The following is a 15,586-nucleotide window of genomic DNA, read 5'->3' as shown; positions in this document are numbered from 1 at the left end:
AAGGCTCATCTCTTCACCAAGTGCAGTATCTGTTGTTTCTACCCCAGCCGGACCTGTCAGGTGTGGGAATTCAGACTTCATGGGGAAGGCTATAAGGCCCCAGTCAGACCCAGGCTGGGGGATCCTCCCTGTACATTGGCCAGAGTCATCAAGTAGCGCGCCTCCTAGCATGAGGCCTGATGCAAGTGTGAGGAAGATCACACCTATGGACCCTCCATCAGGGTTTGCTCAGGAGAGCAGGGGACACACTCTCATAAGCACAAAAGCAGACCACTCTGAAGAGGATGATCCTCCCCCCAACTCCATCCAAGTCAGGCAAGTCTTTAGCTCCAGGTCCCAAAGACTTAGCATGTCTTGAGTCCCAGGGCCACGATATAAAGGTGCATAGGAACAAGGTTCTGCCGATACTAGACTCTGCACTGGCAGCGCTGTCATTGGCAGGTACCATCTGTAGGCCTTCCTGTACCCCTAGGCACGCCTAGCAGTGTGAACCAAAGGTGGTGAACCAAAGTAGGCCTTGTCAGAATAGTAACATCAGGGTATCCGCTAACCAGGTAAACATGTTCCTGACTGGAGAGGATGGTACAGAAGCACACAGGCCCCTCATAAAGATAAGGATGGGATGACAGAATAATGGATGAGGATGTTTTGTTCAAACTAGGAGGTACAAGTGTTACCTGCACACTCTAAGGGCACCCCACCGTTACCCTTCAGTGGGCTCCTTGGTTAATTTAGGCACTCCCACCCTAACCCAGTTCCTAAGGCTCAAGGCCACCCATACCCAGTTCCTAGGGTTCAAGGTGTAATCTTCTGTGGGTTTTGTGGGGCTTTTTACTAGTAAAAGAGCCTTACACAGTAATATCCTTAACCTCTATTTATTAAGAGTTACCACAACAGAATACAAATGCAAAACGTACAGTGCTCACCACTCCCAGTAAGTCAGACTAACTTTTCACTCCACGAACAGCATAGGAGCAACACAGACACACAGCAGCATTACCACCACCATTGAGGTCGAAAGTCAGAGAACCACCAGTACTGACAAAGAGCACTCATCGGGAACCTCCATCACCGGCAGTAATGCTCCAGCCCCATATGGATCCACCAACTCAGAGTCTTCCTATGTCAGCTCCCTTGGTGTGGGTAGACAGAACCGCACACACCGCAGGTAGAGCAGAAGGACTCCACTCCAGGGGATGTCTTTGTTTTCCTGGATCTGCAATCTCCTCTGTTGCCAGGACCAGCCATTACCAGAGAGCTCTTGACCCCACCCAGAGACATGGGCTATGGAAAGAGAAGTCTGTCCGTCCATGTCTCCCCCCCACCCCCCTCAAATTCGGTCTACCAGCTACAGCTTTCCTTCAATAGGATCAACTGCACCATTGATTGTCAGACCTGACCTTGTTATGGGGGGAGTCAAATCTACTGGAGGAACTGTCATTGCCTCATTGATGGAGAACAATCCAAACAGGAGATCGAGAGCTTCCTGGAACCAACCCCTCCAACTCTCAAACCAGGACATCCTCCCACCCCTCGGGACAGGTGGTACCCCCTGTGTGTTGGGGACCTCTGCATCCCACCTTCGACCCTTTTGTCTGGCCCTGTTGGGTCCATGGGCCCCATACACACAACATCCAAGGTCTGTGTAATCTAATAAGGAGTTAGATCATCCGTCTCCTCCAAGAGAACAACCAGAGCTTCTTTCTGAGCCTACAGAAGAGGAAGAGTATGGTTCTGTGGGTACTGACAAGGGTATATTCTGTGATTAGATGTTTGGCTGCATGTGTGTGTTCTCCCTGTGTGCTGCCCCAGCTCTGTGAAGATAGCCGGCATAGCAGACCTCGAGCGAACTACTCAATGACCACAAGATCCGTTAAGGTCCGAAGGCACCAGGCCAGGTTTATTGTCGACAAAGCACAGTAATAGCACCTGGTAGACTCTACGAGGATACTAAAACATGTATGCCAGTGACAATGGACGCAGCTCAGTGGATGGCGGGACTTTCCATTCCCCCCTCAGTTGGACCAAGACACGCTCTCTGAGAGATACCTCTTTAGACCCTGATACAAAGTTACGTGCTATCCCCCGACATAGTTACTGCTCCCTGACGTGGCTAGTTATCACCCATCTCCTTTCATGTTGGTTCGATTAAAACATCGCTATTCATCACACTGTCATCCTGACCTTATCTTTGAGGAGGGGTCAGTGTGTTCCTGTTATCCTTGGGGAATGTTTTTGTACCATCCTTGATATCAAGTGGTACCAGAACATCTTCGATATCGGGATGTGTTTGCCTGAGTATTCTGTGCCTAGCACTTCTTAGGAATGTGTGTTTCTGCAATATCAGCCCTGTTCTTGCCAGATTCTATGAACTCGCAAGCAGACGGAGCCTGATGTTTGCTTACAGCCTGATGTTTGCTAACTTTGCTTTATATCAGCAAAGCTTGCCGACTACTTTACTTTAGCTCAGGCCTCATACCAGGCCTCTGATACAAGGGCTTATATCTCAGGCTCTCTTCCTACTACATCTTCCTCATGATTATATCTACCAGTGAGAATGCACCTTTCTTCAGAAAATAATTGTAGTACAAGTGGAAAAGTAGATTAAAATCAACGATTTAAATGGAGGATTTCTACTTTGTGATTTAAATCGATCCCTCGTCACGCTGTAGTTTGAAAATAAGAATGTTGCTCATGCTATATGTTGAACTATTTTGGATCTTTTCAGTAGCCATTCTCTGTACCAGTTGCTGGCAGTGCTGTTCATATTGTATGTTTAATTTTAGTGCTTAGGTACTATGGTAAAAGGGAGCTGTAGAAATATCAGCGGGAGAGAATCAGAGCTGAGTGGAAAACTTTTATCAGTCTTCAAGAGGAAAAAACAAAAAAAGCTTTTAAAAATGTTTGAAAATATTTCCTGTTTTACTGACTAGCTGGTGTAATCAGTTAAAAAATGTTTCTTGGTCTTAGCAGAGCAACAGTAAAATAACTCACTCCTATGTATATGGTAAACATACCTTAGGGAAAACAGAGCATCTAGTCTTGATTCATTTTAACTTTAATAGTTATTCTACATATAACAAATTACAAACTTACTCTTTTTTGGAATATTGTCTCAATTGTTTCTGTATTTCACACCTCAGGAGTGGGATAATGAGCTGAAAGCTCTCCTAGAAGATATGAAAGACAAATCTGGTAACTTAAAGAAACGATGCCCAGATCGCAAGACTGAAGCTGGTGCTGCCTATAGTCGTGTGAAAGCTGTATATGGGACGATAGCAGAACTTCCAAAGCTGATGGAGATGAAGGTGGTGACTCAGCATCTTGGGACAGTAAAGCACATCTCTGCAGAGAAGGTAAACGCAGCATGATTTGATGTGTGACGTTCCTGCATCTTCACCCATTCAGGCTATTCCACACTGGTGTAGATGATAAATGGAGTAGCTCAGCCTATTGCCTGTAGTGAACCTTACTCTTGTTTTCTCTCCAATGCTTAGGCAGCAGATTTTCGAACAAAAATAGAGAAATTCATTGACTCTCGGACTGATAACTTACGCGACATGAAAGGTGGAGAATTTTGGCCCATTGTTAAATGTGTCAAAATCCGTGTTCCTGGTGCTGATGTCTTGAAGACTGGGGCAGTGCTGGTGGATTTGCCTGGAATAAGAGATTCCAATGCTGCCAGGGATAATGCAGCCAAAGAGGTAAAATGGCATCTCTGAAATTGCAGCCCTTTCAAGGCTGTGGGTTGTTTTGTTTTTTAAACCCTTGTGTCCCTTCTGGTTCTCAGACCCTGATCTGCATTGGAAACAGCATCTTCCTCCTTAACTGCTATATCATGCTTTTGCACACATCACGTCGTTCAGTATGCACTGGGAGCATGAGCAACCTCTTCTCTTTTCGTCTGGTTGTCAAACATAGCCATTTGCAACACCATGTAATTAACGTGTGGCACTTGCTGCTGCACGATGCCATAGTGACAAGCTGATTACTAAAACTCTAGGATTAGTAGCTTCTATGGATAAGTGGCATCCGCAGCTGCACTAATCAGGATAAAATTACAAGCGCTATCCAGCTTTGTGCTTCAGGGCATATACTGATTTGAGGTCTGTAAGTAATCACCATAGATGCTATCATATTGCATGCTGTAGCACAGGGGTGGGCAAACTTTTTGGCCCGAGGGCCACATCGGGATGCAAATCTGTATGGAGGTCTGGTTAAAGAAAGCTGTGCCTCCCCAAACTGCCTGGCCTCTGCCCCCTCTCATTTTCTGCCCCCGACTGCCCCCCCTCAGGACCCCTGACCCATCCAACTCCTCCCCTCCGCTCCTGGTCCCCTGACCCCGGACCCCACACCCTATCCGACTGCCCCTGCTCCCTGTCTCCTGATCTCCCCCTCCCTCCAAACCTCTGCCCCATCCAACTGCTCCCTGTTCCCTAACTGCCCCACAGGACCTCCAAGGGCTGGCTTTTAACCCTTTCAGGGCCGGAGTGGAGTGACCGCCCCGCTACACACACTTAGGTGCCTTGAGGACATTTACCTTTCCCTTAGAAGGCTGGATTGCTATTAGGGACTGATCATTGATCAGTTCTCCTATAGCAATATAATGGTAGAGGGTTTTTTTGGAATTGATGTTCTAGACTCAGGCCCTCTTCACAGTACAAGTGAGTTTTTGTAAGCAGCTGGAAGAATTGTTAACCAGTCAGAAGTAACACAGCTGTGTTTGTGTCTACCCAGACCTTTCTGTCATTGCAATCACTTTTGTACATCTCCATCAGCAACACTGCTAAATTGTGTTTGTACTGGTACAGTCTGCGAAAATCTGGGCAACTGTCTTATAGTGCCTCAGTAGGTTACAGAGTGCAAAAAAAACCTGATTAACGTTAAATTTGGAAAATGGTTCACCACTGTTAGACACATGTAACTGTTGTATAGCAATTCTGAAAGCCTCGGCATGTAAATAGATTTGGAATTCTTTCCTTTTGAATTATCCATCTGGAGCTTCCACTTAATATTTCTAAGGGCTTGTCTCAACTTGCCACGGGATCGATGCACGGCGATCGATCCACTGAGGGTCGATTTAGCGAAGACCCGCTAAATTGACCACTGATCGCTCTCTCGCCGACTCCGGTACTCCACTGGAACAAGAAGCATAAGATAAGTCGACGGGAGGGTTTCTCCCGTCGACCTAGTGCGGTGTAGACACTGCAATAAGTTGACCTAAGGTACATTGGACCTAAGGTTATTCACGTAGCTGGAGTTGCATAACTTAGGTCAGCTTAGCCTCATAGTGTAGACCTGTCATAAGTATCACTCTACCACTTGGACACCGAGGCAGGTTTGGAGATTCTGAAACTAATCACTATAGTTTTCCTGTAAACTGACTTTTTTTTCTTTCCATCCTTTAGTATTTAAAGAACTGCAATGCAGTATGGGTAGTAGCCAACATCAACAGAGCAGTGGATGACAAGACTGCCAAAGAGATGCTGAGTGCAAACCTGCGGAGGCAGCTGCTCATGGATGGCCAATATGGGAGTTTAGCTTTTGTTTGTACTAAGACTGACAGCTTCAATGTTACAGAAATAATGAGGTAACTTCAACTCTCACGAGTCTGCTGCAGTAGCATGTCTTGCATGAGGTAGTGGTTGATCACTCAAGCTCTGTTAAATTGAGAACCTCTTCAGCAACTTGCCAGGGGTACAAGAGATGCTCTTAACTTTCATAAAATGGGACAGATTACAAGTAGAAGTAGAATGTAGAGGTGATCCCACTGAGACTAAGGGCTCGCAAGTTACTGAGCAGCAAGCCAGGGTCTGACTCTGCAGCTTACCAGCTTGTCTTCACTATGGAGCTAAATCGGTGCCGCTGCAATCAGTGCAGCGGCATCGATTTAGCGGGTCTAGTGAAGACGTGCTCAATTGATGGGACAGCGCTCTCCCATCAATTTCTGTACTCCATCTCAAGGAGAGGTGGAAGCAATGTCGGCGGGAGAGCGTCTCCTGTCAACATAGCGTAGTGTGGACCTCACGGCAAGTAGATCTAAGCTACGTCTACTTAAGTTATGCTACTAATGTAACTCAAATTGCGTAGCTTAGATCGACCGGCAGCGGTAGTGTAGACCTGCCCTTTAGGCCCTACCAAATTCACAGCCATGAAAAACACGTCACAGACCGTGAAATCTGGTCTTGTGTGTGCTTTTACCCTGTACTATACAGATTTCATAGGGGAGACCAGCATTTCTCAAATGGGGGGTCCTGACCCAAAAGGGAGTTGCAGGGGGCATCACAAGTTTATTTTAGGGGGGTTGCGATATTGCTGCTCTTGATTCTGTCCTGCCTTCAGAGCTGGGCGGCTGGAGAGCGGTGGCTGTTGGCCAGGTGCCCACCTCTGCAGGCAGCAGTGCAGAAGTAAGGGTGGCAACACCATACCATGCCATCCTTACTTCTGTGCTTCAGAGCTGGGCGCCCGGCCAGCAGCCACTGCTCTCTGGCTGCCCAGCTCTGAAGACACTGCAGCAGCCAGCAGCAGCGCAGAAGTAAGGGTAACAATATTGCAACTCCCCTATAATAACATTGCGATTTCCCCACACACACACACCCTCCTTTTTGGGTCAGGACCCCCAAAATTATAGCACTATGAAATTTCAGATTTAAATAGCTGAAATCATGAAACTTATCATTTTTAAAATGCTATAACTGAAATTGAACAAAATGGACCATGAATTTGGTAGGGCCCTATTCATACTAGTATGTGTAGGGCTCTCCATGTAAACCAGCCCTTAAGTGTGCAGAGTTCAAGAAAGGATCAATTAAGTGTTCTGGTCTGGCCAGGGCTAGGCTGGTGGTTGGCTGTATGGATTATTGGCCGCAGCGGTGAACTAAGTTCATCACTGTTGGAAAAGATATGTCCCTAACCTTTCACTTGAATTACAATGGACTGTACCACCTTTAGCTCACACTAGTACAGTGCTCTTAAGATATAAATTGCTATAAAAGTGCTAAATATTTATCTGTCCTCAGAATGTCTGAGTGCTGGGCTTTCTAGTATCTTGACTTGTGCTTTCCGTAGATCGTTTTACAGGCCCATAACAAACAGGTTCTCTATCTCTTAAAATTCAAGAGCTTAGTTCTGTGAGGTGTTAGCACTCTCAGCTTCCTCTGATTTCAGCGCAAGTCACAGATCTGGATTGTAAACCCGCTCGCCCCTTCCAAGATGCAGTCTTTTTGTCTTTGTTCATGGTGGATGATGTAAATCATTGTTGTCTTACTGTTCACGCTCTAACCTTTAAAAGGCTAGAGTGGATTCAGGGAGCATGCACTTGGGTACTGTCTGGGAAGCAGAACTGATGTATTACTAAGTTCCCTCTAAGCTGCGTGACCATGCAGCTGCCTATAAAGTCCCACGCAGGGGCTTAGGGCTGCGTTGGGGAGAGATGCCTCTCCCCCAGCACGGACCTGGCGCGGCGGGGAAAGGCACCCCTCCCTGCTGACCCCAGTGCCTCTCCCACACCCCGAACCCCTCATTCCTGGCCCCACCCCAGAGCCTTCACCCTTAGCAGGAGCCCTCACCCCCTGCACCCAATCCTCTGCCCCAGCCCTAAGAGCCCTCCCACACCCTGAACCCCTAGGCCCACCGCAGACCCCGCACCCATAGCCAGAGTCTTCATCCGCCCACACTTCAACCCTCTGCCCCAGCCCTGAGCCCCCTCCCACACTCCGAACCTCTCGGCCCCACCTGCACCGCATGAATTTTGTTATGTGCACCAATGTAGAATCATAGAACTGGAAGGGACCTCGAGAGGTCATCTAGTCCAGTCCCCTGCACTCAGTGTGTCACACATTACCTCCATATTGGTGCACAAAACAAAATTCATTCCACACATAGCCATAAAATATTAGAGCGAACACTGGTGGGTGGTGGTGTCCTTTTGTCTTGTCATTAATCTTCCTGTCTGTGTGACTGGCTTGTTTTTGTATGCTACATGGTAATCCTGGGAAATAGTTGCCTGGGTTGTTTATTTCCAGCAAGCAAACATGTTTTTACATGTAATGTCCCCAGCTTTGATGGCTGTGAACCTGATCCAAAAGCTATTGAAGTTAATAGGAGTCTTCCCCATGATTTCAGTGGACTCTGGATCAGGCCCTGTAGCAGGGATGGGCAAACTTTTTTTGGCCCAAGGGCCACATTGGGGTTGCACAACTGTATGGAGGGCTGGGTAGGGAAGGCTGTGCCTCCCCAAACAGCCTGGCCCCTGCCCCCTATCTGCCCCTCCCACATCCTGCCCCCTGACTGCCCCCCTCAGAACCTCCAACCCACCCCACCCCCACCCCGCTCCTTGTCCCCTGACTACCCTGACCTCTATCCACACCCCGCCCCGGGACTCCCACCCACTATCCAAGTGCCCTCTGCTCCTCATCCCCTGACCATCCCTTCCCGGGACCCCCTGCCCCTAACTGCCCCCGGGATCCCATCCCCTTATCCAACACTCTGTCCCCTGACTGCCGTCCTGACCCCATCCACATCCCTGCCCCCCGACAGGCCCTCCGGGACTCCCACTCCCAACCCTCCCTGTTCCCCATCCCCTGACCCCCCCCCCAACCTCTGCCTCATCCAACTGCCCCCTCCTCCCTGATTGCCCCCCAGGACCCCTGCTCCCTTACCCAACCCCCCCTCCCTCACTCCCCGCCCCCTTACCAGCAGTAGGAGCTTGCAGCTGTGACACCTGGCCAGAGCCAGCTGCGCTCCCCATGCTGCCCAGCAGGAGTGGTAGGCCAGAGCGCGTCCTGTGCAGGGGCGTGGCTGCAGGGGAGGGGGGACAGCGAGGGAGAGGCTGGGGACTAGGCTCCCCAGCCGGGAGCTCAGGGGCTGGGCAGTACGGTCCCATGGGCTGGATGTGGCCCATGGGCCGTACTTTGCCCTATAGTATGAGGGCCCTAGATTATAGTGTGGTATGCAAACCAATGAGCCATTGAACTCGCCCATCTGAAAAAGCTTTGCAAACAAAATGAGTGGCACAGGATTGTCCGATTTGTTCACAGTGAATTGCTGTTAGTAATCAAGTAATTAAAGCAGAATATCTGTGTAATTCTTTTGCAGCAAAAATATCCACTTAATTCAAGTAGAATATGCAATGTCTTTTTTTTGTAGTTGCTCACTTTTTTTATAGCCTAACTTTTTTAAATGACCTGGATCTTGCAGTGACCTGGATTTAAGAGATGAAATCCAGCCCATAGAAAAATCACTGGAAGAGCTGGAAAATCAGCGGGTGCAAATGGAGATGGAGAAGGACACTCTTTATGCTCAACTCCAGCAAGAGGTTGGTAATTATTTTCTGCCTCCTAGCACAAGACACTGGGTGGCAGATATGTTTGGGTCTGGAAACGGCCTCCAGGCAGTAGAAAATTGTTTGTTAGTGGTTAAAATAGCTGTTATCCTCCAGCTAACTTCACCCCTGCCACTCAGACTCTGATGGGCTGTATTTCAAACCTGAAGAAAGGCTTTTCATGGTTAGTTGTTCCAGTGGGGAGAAAAGGGGGATGGATAATCCAGAGATCACATATGAAGAAAATCTGACTCAAACCTTGGGAGCAGCACAATAAGAGGAGATGTAGGGGATCCTCAGCTCTCATACCACCAGGTTAGACAGGAAAATGCTCTTAGATCTAGTCCATCACCCGGGAGACAATGCTGAACTGTACCCTACGATATGTTCCTCCAGTGTTTTGCCCTGTACGGTTTGAAACAGCCTAAGCAATAGAGCTTCCTCTTCTTGGAAGGCTATTCTGTAGTCTAAAGATGAACGGAAGTTAGGCATTGTACGTCGTTTGTGATAGGTCAAGAGAGACTTAAATAGCTATTGCAGTGGATGGATGGATGAAAATTCTGCCTCAGATACTAGGATTTATTATTGCTGATATATATTGTGCAACTAACTATTTGAAACCATTAGACTGTGCTCAAGTCTATATGTCCTATCCCTGGAACCCCCTTCCTACCTTCCCCATGTTTTCCTGTTTAGCTACTCATTTCTTTTATCTAGTCTTAATCTGTAAATTCTTCAGATCAGGGGTTCTCTTACTGTGTATTAATATAGCACTCAGTATAACAAGGCCCCAATCCTGATTTGCTACAAAATAATACTAAGAATTATTAACATACAGTGATAGCTAGATTAATTTTATTCACTTGTTAACAGTGGTATGATTGTATAGGGACCTTTTATAGAGAAAATAAACAAATTAACTATGCCTCAAGAGTTTGGAGCCAAGCTTACATACGTGTCTTCTCTTCTTGTGTCATGTCCTCAGGCAAGATGGGTAGAGAGGCTTACACAAAATAAGGTTGAAGTTCTTCTGTTTGTGGTGTTAGTAGTTAGTGCAGTAGTTAGTTATAGTGATTCTAGTACTATAAGGGTTTACAGTACCTGTTTTCCTTTAGGTTTAGTGTTAGTTCAGTAGTTTGTTAGCATAGTTTAGGATGGGCAGTGGTTGCTTCCTCCAAGGCTTTCCTCTCCGGCCGGTGACCCTCCAAGGAGGCCTATGCCACCCACGTGTGCCACGGCGAGCGCTATGCCGAAGCGGTGACCTCTTTTGGCTTGCAAAGGCGCGCCTCGCACGGACGCCGATGCGCGGCTCCCTCGGAGCGGACCCCGCGGCCGCCCGGCTCCGCGGGCACCGCCCTCCAGTGCCTGTGCAGCCCGCGCGCGTGCACCAAGGCGGGCCGCCGCACCACCTGCAGCCTGCATAAGCCGCGCCGAGCCTCGCACCTGCAGCACGCTGCCGGGCTCCGCACCTGCTGCGGCGCAGCCGCGCGGAGGCGCGTGAGAGTGGTCGCCGCGACGCTCAGCGGCGTGAGTGGCTCCCTGCGCCTCCACCGGTGGCATCGCCGCGCGAGAAGAGTGCCGCGGCCGGGGCACCGGCCGTGTGCCGCCGAACAAGGCTGCCGCCGGCGCGAGCGCGTGCTCGCCGTGGCACCGCCCGGCCGCCCGCGCGTGGCGCGCGGGCGCAGCCCCGCTCCGCTCCGCGCGGGCTGCGCCTGCATCAGTGGGGCAGCCGCCACACCGCCACGCCGCCTCTGCACCGCGCTGAAACGGCGCGGGCACCGACCGAATGGCACGTCCCGGCACGCGTCGCCCGAGGGTCGCCGCCACGGCTGGCGCGCCGTCTCGATCCCGGTCTCGCGCATCTCGCGCCCCCCGCTCGCGCCGCCATGCCGCCACCGGGCAACGCCCCGCCCCCCCCACGCTCATCGCTGCATCGCGGCCACACCGGTACCATCAATCACGTCTATCCCGATCCAGGCCAGGTCACCATCGGTGCTGACTCCCGCACCGATCCAGGTCCAGGTCACCGCGGCACACACCGCCGACACATCCAAGCCGCCCGCGGCGCCGGCATCCCGGTCCCGGCCGCCCCCCTCCGGCAGCCCTGGCGTCGGTCCGCGCCGACCTCGCCGCCCGTCGGTCCGCCTCCGCCGGTCAGCGGGCGGATCCGGGGGCCCGGCGGCACCGCCTCTCGGCCCGCCCAGCGTGTCCGCCCTCACCGCGTGGCCTCCTCCCAGACCACAGTTGCGCCACCAGGCCCGACCCGCGAGACTCCATCGGGGGGCGGGCGTCATCCTCCGAGCCCCGGGGCGGCCGCTTATGGCGCCTGCTACATCATGGGGCACGGGACGGGCGACAGTTAGCTCGAGGCGACAGGCCTCCTCTGCGGCCGCGCTCCTCCTCCGCCCGCCCTCCGCCTCCAGCGCCACAGCAGCCGCTCGGCCCCTCACTCCCCAAGCGCACCAATCCACGGCCAACGGCGTTCATTGTCCAACCGGGACCTCGGTGGGCAGTGCTGGTCGCGACGCCTCGCCGGTGGCAGGTCAGGCCTTGTAGGTGCTGGCCCCACTGACGGCCGGCACGCCATTTGACCCGCCGAGTCCAAGCAGCGGACCAGCTGCCCCGTCATGGAGGCGCAAGCGGATGAGGACCCGATCACCAATGTGGCGCCGTGCTGAATGCGACAAAAAAAGACGCTGCCCCCGCCCTGGCAGACCCTTAAACGGCGGCACACCGCAGCACGCCGGCGCGCCTGGCAGATTTAGTACGCCGGGTCCCCCCAGTAAATTTAGCCCCACAACGCCCGGGGTGCCCTTTACTCCCCACCGACCCCGGTACCCGGTCGCTCAACTGACCAACCTGCCGAGCGCGCCGCACACTCCGACCGCGCGGACCAAATCCAAGGACGCCGGGGAGCTTACGCATGCGGCCCCCCCTTCTACATTCGAAGGGGCTTACCGCCGCGGGTCGTGCGACGCACTGGCGAACCCTTGCTTCGGTTGCGGTCTGCGCCAGCGCAACATTACGCCCCTTGTTGGAGGCGAGAAAAAGTCCTCCAGGTCCTCTCCATCACCGCTTAGGAGGGCGCCTCCTCCACCTCGCGGACCTTGGCATCTGGCGTGGGAGTGGCCTCCACGCCGGGCGGGACGGCGGACGATGAGGCGCGACCTCGGCCTACTCGAGCTACTCCCCTCTCTCCTGCACCAGGGAGATTTTCCGAAACGCATATCCTCCAGGACCCCGACCAGTCGGCTCCGACGGGCTCCCAGAGGACGGGGACGGGAGGCGGACCGACTCCGCCGTTCGACCGACGCGCGCCCCCCCGCCCAATGCCTTCCGCCACAAGCGCCGCACCCGGGGCAGATGCCAGCCGGCCAAAACGCCGCCCGTCGAACGTCCCGGGCAAGGGGCGGAAGCCTCCGGGCACCGCGGGCCGGCCCCAACAGCGGCGCATGGGGCCCCCAAGGGGCCCCATCTCTCTCCCGGCCGCCCGACCTTTCCCGGGGACCGCCCCTTTCCCATCCTTTCATTTTTTTTCATCCTTTTCCCATTACACATCCTTTTCTCATTTCTGGGACGGATTTCACGCCTTGTTCGGATTTCGGATCGACCTTCCCACCCACTCACCCCTTTTCCCTTCGGACCCACCCACCTCCTCTCTCTCCTCTTTCCCCTTCCTGTCTCCCAAGAGTCCCATCAGAAGCAGTGCAGTGCAACAGAAGGGCCGCCTGAAGACTTGCCTCTAGGCCAGCCTTATCCCCAAAGCGAAAGGCGGTCCAGGCCTGCAGCCTCGATCCTGAGCTGAACAAGTTCCTGCTCCGGCAAGCTCAAGTTTAGTGCCTTCTTCCACCACATTCCCTCCTTCCCTCTGGATCCGATGGTTTGGTCTCCCTGGGACGGGACAAAGCTTATTTCCTTTTCCATATCTTTGCCGCTCCTCACGACGCGACGCGCCCTCCCTTCACGCCACGCCCACTACCCCTTTTGCTTTCGCTGTGTGGTCCCTCGCCCGCCGTTAGGTGCTTGGCGGTCAAATGCCGTGCGTCTGGCGTCGCAACCCTCGCCATCAGATCCCACGCCGTGTACCCGTAGATTGTCGACTGGCGGTTCGCGGAGACGATCTGGTGATGGCATCTGTGATGGGCCAGATGGATGGAATCCGATGGCCCAGATCCAGCCCGCCAGATGCCACTTTGAGTCTTCTTTGATCCCGTCTCATTCTCTGGTCCGCCTTCGTCCAAGCTTGGCGGTCCACCATCCTCAGGAGTCTCCCGAGCGGTCCTCGATCCCACCCTCGCCAGGGCCATCCCACGCGAGTCACCTCATCCCGACCGTCACGCCCTTCTCGGCCTCCCGCCTCACGCCTGCCATGGCCGCGGCGGCTCCATGCCGGCGGCTCTGGCACGGCGCCGCCTCCACACGTGCCGCCGCTGGCTGACCAACCGGCCGAGACCCGACGGCCTCCGTCCCGGCCCGGCCACCGAGACTCGAGGCGACCCTCGAGGTGGCTCGACGGTTCAGCTCGTCCCCGATCCCGTGCGAGATCGCGCCCCGGTGCCCATCCCTCACCCCTCGCCCACGCTCACCACGGCCGCACCTCCACCGCCACACCTCCGCACTGGGCCTCCTCGCCCACCCACACGCTGGGCACCTCACAAACCCGCCTGCCGCTGCATATCAATGTCCCTGCGTATCAGCGATCCGCTCTCGCTGCCTGCCACACTCTTAGTTCTTCACGGACAAGGCCATTTCGGATTACGATCGACAACAGGCGGCGGGGCTCTACGGACAAGCAGGGAGGAGCACTTCTCGAGGCGCAGCCGCGCTGCTCTCTGCAGGCCTCCTGTGGACTTTCTTCTTTCCGTTCTTTCCACCCTTGGCCGACCGGGCCCTTTCTTCCGGGAGTGGCTCACACGCTGGCCTCCCGTCAGTCGAGTCCTCCACACGGAGCCACGGTCCGTCCAGAATCTTAGACTACCTTTCACCAGAGTCCGGCCTCCACAAGACAGTATTTCGGGACCGTCAATTCAGCCGTCGCCGCCACCGTTCGCTCTTCCCGGCTCTACCCTGGACGGGCTCGCCTCTTCTCTACCCCTTCCCGGATCGCTTCCGCACGCTTCCTCCTCCTGACCCGCTCAGGAACCGAGCCCACGCCAAGCTCGGGGCGCTGGCGCACACGGGCAGCAGCCGTACACTGGCCAGCCACCCTGCTGCTCCCCTGCTGCTCGAGTCCCTCCGTCCCAGACTCTCCTCCCGCCCGACCAGGACTCTCACCACTGACTCGCAGACTCCGCCATCCGAACCTGCAGTCCTCCATCTTACTTTGGTACCTGAGAGTGGCTGACTCCACGCGAGACAAGTCCTCCTCAGCCTTCCAAGTCCTTCCTTCCCTCCACTTGATGCCTTACCTTCCGAAGTGCACTCTGAAAAATGGGAGGCGATCAGCGCCTACCACTGATTGGAGATCTTCAGACCCCATTTACCCTGAGTACCTACAAGACCTACATACCTCCAGCTTTTCCTTTGCAAGGTCCTGCAGTCGTCTGTCTGCAGCAGTGTCGCACGCAGGAAGGTCCATCGCTGGAAGGTCCATCGCTCGCTCTTGGGTCCGCTTCCTTAAAGGCGGCTGCGCCCGCTTCCGCGCGGCTGGGCGGACACTGCCGGTGCCCCCCTTTCTGCCCGCCTCCCCGGTGGCCAAACTGACCGGTCCCCTTCGAGCCCTTGCCCGCCGCCACGCACCTTGGCCTCTCCTGAAGACAGCTCGCCATCACATCATCACATCCGTTCGACGAGCTGTCTTCGTGAAGTCGTAGCACACCGCCCGCCACATCCGCCTTGCCTACACAGCCGCCACATCGCACCTTCCTCCCTCCGCCCTCCCCCTAAGGGTACCTTCCTCCAGGACGATCCAGAGATCTTCCTTTCTTCTTCTTCCGCCTCGCATGCCTCGGGAACAACAGCTTCACACTTCAACCCCAGGGCTTCCGCAGGGCGCGCTTTACATCGGCCCGGCCCAGCCTCAGTGAGACCCGGTTGTTTGTTGCGCCGTCGGAAGGCATGAAGGAGCGGTCTCTCCTCCTTGCGAATGTCGCCGTGCGTGTCCGCCGCCGACCTTAGCTTGCTTGCCGCGCCGCGCCGCCGCGCCGCGCCTCCTCACCACGATGCAGCGCGCGCCCGCCTCGGCCGGCCGCTGGCCAACGTCCGCCTCAGGACATCTGCGGAGGCTCACCACGTCGCCACCTACCACACCGCTCACACCCTCGG

The 15,586-nt window shown here is 54.0% G+C and overlaps 1 protein-coding gene across 5 annotated transcripts in view; it reads left to right on the top strand.

Moving 5' to 3' along the window:
* Positions 1-15,586, top strand: part of LOC120398227 — a 94,486-nt gene that overhangs the window by 36,060 nt on the left and 42,840 nt on the right. For all 5 annotated transcript variants that reach the window (XM_039525436.1, XM_039525435.1, XM_039525437.1 and 2 more), the window contains exons 9-12: positions 3,144-3,356; positions 3,498-3,704; positions 5,409-5,590; positions 9,199-9,316. In XM_039525436.1, coding sequence (XP_039381370.1) covers positions 3,144-3,356; positions 3,498-3,704; positions 5,409-5,590; positions 9,199-9,316 — 720 coding nt within the window. The remainder of the gene's footprint in view (positions 1-3,143; positions 3,357-3,497; positions 3,705-5,408; positions 5,591-9,198; positions 9,317-15,586) is intronic.

The sequence above is a fragment of the Mauremys reevesii genome, linkage group 2 (assembly GCF_016161935.1).
Source record: "Mauremys reevesii isolate NIE-2019 linkage group 2, ASM1616193v1, whole genome shotgun sequence".
Taxonomy (NCBI): Eukaryota; Metazoa; Chordata; order Testudines; family Geoemydidae; genus Mauremys; species Mauremys reevesii.
The sequence above is the reverse complement of the archived record's forward strand: the minus strand, read 5'-3'. Positions and strand labels throughout refer to the sequence as shown.